The sequence below is a fragment of the Epinephelus fuscoguttatus genome, linkage group LG21 (assembly GCF_011397635.1).
Source record: "Epinephelus fuscoguttatus linkage group LG21, E.fuscoguttatus.final_Chr_v1".
Taxonomy (NCBI): domain Eukaryota; kingdom Metazoa; phylum Chordata; class Actinopteri; order Perciformes; family Serranidae; genus Epinephelus; species Epinephelus fuscoguttatus.
In genome coordinates, this window is record NC_064772.1 from 8,228,198 (window position 1) to 8,230,965 (window position 2,768).

At 37.7% G+C, this 2,768-nt stretch overlaps 1 protein-coding gene across 1 annotated transcript; it reads right to left on the reverse strand.

Moving 5' to 3' along the window:
• Positions 1–607: 607 nt before the first annotated feature.
• LOC125882255 (C-C motif chemokine 20-like) lies at positions 608–2,504 on the reverse strand. The gene is made up of 4 exons (XM_049566043.1): positions 2,365–2,504; positions 1,042–1,168; positions 906–967; positions 608–818 (listed from the first exon to the last, which is right to left on the reverse strand). Exons 1-4 carry the CDS (start codon positions 2,435–2,437, stop codon positions 784–786), a joined length of 297 nt encoding a protein of 98 aa, XP_049422000.1. The 5' UTR covers positions 2,438–2,504; the 3' UTR covers positions 608–783.
• Positions 2,505–2,768: the final 264 nt, after the last annotated feature.

A 2,768-nucleotide genomic window follows, 5' to 3' on the forward strand; every position in this document is an offset into this window, starting at 1 on the left:
AGCACATAATAACAGGGTGTAAGATGCAGGCAGGAAGAGTGAACGCCTTAACTAAGTGAATGGTATAGTGTACATATGGGAACATCTGCACTGAGTATGGGCTGGAAGTCCCAAGGTCACTATAGAAAATATACATATATATATATATATATATATATATATGGTCCATTGATTCATACTGAATTGGATAGGACTGGATTGTGAGTGACACTGTAAAATCAGTCAGCTTACCTTTCTCCTCTCTGTTGCTCTGGCAGGTTTTTGGAGTTAGTCTGTTTAATTTGCAGATATCATGACTCTGTTTTCCCTCTCGAATTAAGTAATTTACTGATAACAGCAACAACAAAAAACATCCACAGAGCAAGATGAAATTTACTCCAGTAAGCATAAAAATTTAATTTACCCTCAAGTCATTGAGCCTGCATTTGTACCGTAGTTTTCATTTGCTTCCACTCCATCAGCTAACACTCACTGAAATAAGTCAGATATCCTTCCTGGCAGTTAATTTCAAGGTTTTTATACAAGAAATTAATGTGACATGATCTTTAAGAAGAAAATGTCTCATTATGAATTTAACTTTATTTCAGAAAACAAACAGAAATGTTTTGGAATAGAAATGTCTTTATTGCTTCATGTTGCACTTTCTGCAGAGATATATGCATTTGAGCTCATGTTATTGCATTCAAGGGGGTTATTACAGTGGAATATATGAGTATACAGTGTGGGTGGGTGGGGGGGGGGGTAAACATTAGGAAATGTTTTGCTCAGACAGGTGGAGATGCTTCAGATCTTGTCTGTCTTCGTCATTTTGGCAGTTACTAGAGGTAAAGGGAGAGAGACAAAAAAGATCAGCAGTGTTTCTGTGCATATATTGTTGTATGTGTGTTTGTGTTGAGACAACTTACGTTTCTTGACCCATTCAGCCTTGGGATCCACACAGGCCTCTTTTCCACCTCGTGTGGTGAAGCTGAAAACAAAAAAGAAAATGATGGAGATTTTATGTGTGTATGTTTGTGTGTTGCACAACATGTATAGACTTACATTATAGCCTCCACACAGTGGTATCTGGCAGATTGTTGACGATACGTGTCCCCAGTCACATCAATGCTGATATTAGCAGCGGAGACCTTAGTGCAGCATGGAGGAATGTTTTTGGAAATGATGCGCTCTGACAAGGACAGAGAATGTGAGAGATTGATAGAGCATGTGTATTTGAGTTACACAAATTACATCAAAATAGAAAGTCCCATTAAAAGGGAAAAAAATGAATTACTAGATTTTTGAACTAAAGTTTTGTTTGACTATTTCTAGCCATATATTTTAAGTTCCTTAGATGGTTCACAGCTAATTGAACATAAGTCACCTTGAGAACTGTCCTGATCTGGCAAGGGCAGGTTGATATCATGACATGAAAAAGTGGTTTCTCTGTTAAACAGCTATTGATCTATGAGCGCTGTGGGGGCGCTGATGCCGTTGTCAAGCTGTTTTACATAGTCAGCATGTTTGCACAGCATTGCCCAGCACTGTAGTTTTTTTTACTTCACTTCGTTTCACTCTTCAAACCCAGGCAATACCAGTATGTTGGCATGGCTATGCATCAGTGTGGACTTAAAATGGTGATAGATTCAAATAGATTCAGGTTAGTCTTTAGTGATTGGTTGGGGAAAATAGAAATCATTTAGAGTGGACGCAAAGTGAGATTGAAGATGGAAACGGAATGTAATGAGTTGGCAAGTCTTTCTGATATCAGGCGAGTGAAAGAGAGTCATTTTAATGGTTTAAGTACATAGGAATATACTGAGTGTAAATTAAACAAGATGAGATAAGATAAGCCTTTATTGATCCTCAGAGGGGGAGTAGAAGTACAGATTAGTAGAGAAAGTAAAAAATAAAAAGGTGTAAGTGCATTAAATAGAAAATAAGAATAGAAATACAATATAAATTATACAAGAGCAATTAAACTCAAAAATACAAGACAATCAGTGCCCATGGCCAGTGTTGTATTTAAACTGATAGTGAAGTATTGTCTCAAGTTAAGTATCAAGTGCATGCTGCGTCTACACAGCATCAGAGCACGAAGTAATACAATACAATACAATACAATATATAAAATATCTAAAATCTGCTGGATTACTGTCATCTCTGCCAAAAAAATCAAACAACAAACAAACAAGATGTACTTCTTGTCTTTCAAAGATGAAAACATAAAAAAGAATATTTTAAACAGCAAGATCAGAGAATTAAACTGCAATCACTGCAACAATTACAGTGATTTAAAAAAAAAGATATATCAGTAAGTGTTCGCTGAAATAAGAAATGAAAACTTTGGCCCAGTATGTGTTGTGGTAATTATTTGGTACTCACTGTTTGCAGATGACTGGGAGAACAGATGCACTGAGAGCAGGAGGAGAGTGATGGACAGGAACCTTATGGACATTTTGGCTGGCGGACGGGTTGACTGATCAGGCTGCAGCTGCAACACAAGCCGATGAACGTTTGGATAATTATGGGTAAGTTCAGAATGATCATCTTGGGGTGGGTTTGGCCGAGGGCAAAACTGATGACGTGCTTTCATATGTTTTTGTGTATATGGTTGTACTGTTTGTGTGGTTGTGGTACTTTCACACCCCCGCCCCTTATCAGAGAATCTTTTTAGCCCTCTGTGCAACTTCAAACCATCAACATCTCACATCTCATTTTTCTGAGAAACAACCTGACACATATTCACACACACACACACACACACACACACACACACACACACACAC

Coding starts and splice junctions, on each gene's coding strand:
- LOC125882255 (XM_049566043.1), bottom strand. CDS start 2,437: ATGTCCATAAGGTTCCTGTCCATCACTCTCCTCCTGCTCTCAGTGCAT. Junction 1,169..2,364: donor CTCCCAGTCATCTGCAAACA/GTGAGTACCAAA, acceptor TGTCCTTGTCAG/AGCGCATCATTTCCAAAAAC. Junction 819..905: donor GGCTGAATGGGTCAAGAAAC/GTAAGTTGTCTC, acceptor CTTTACCTCTAG/TAACTGCCAAAATGACGAAG.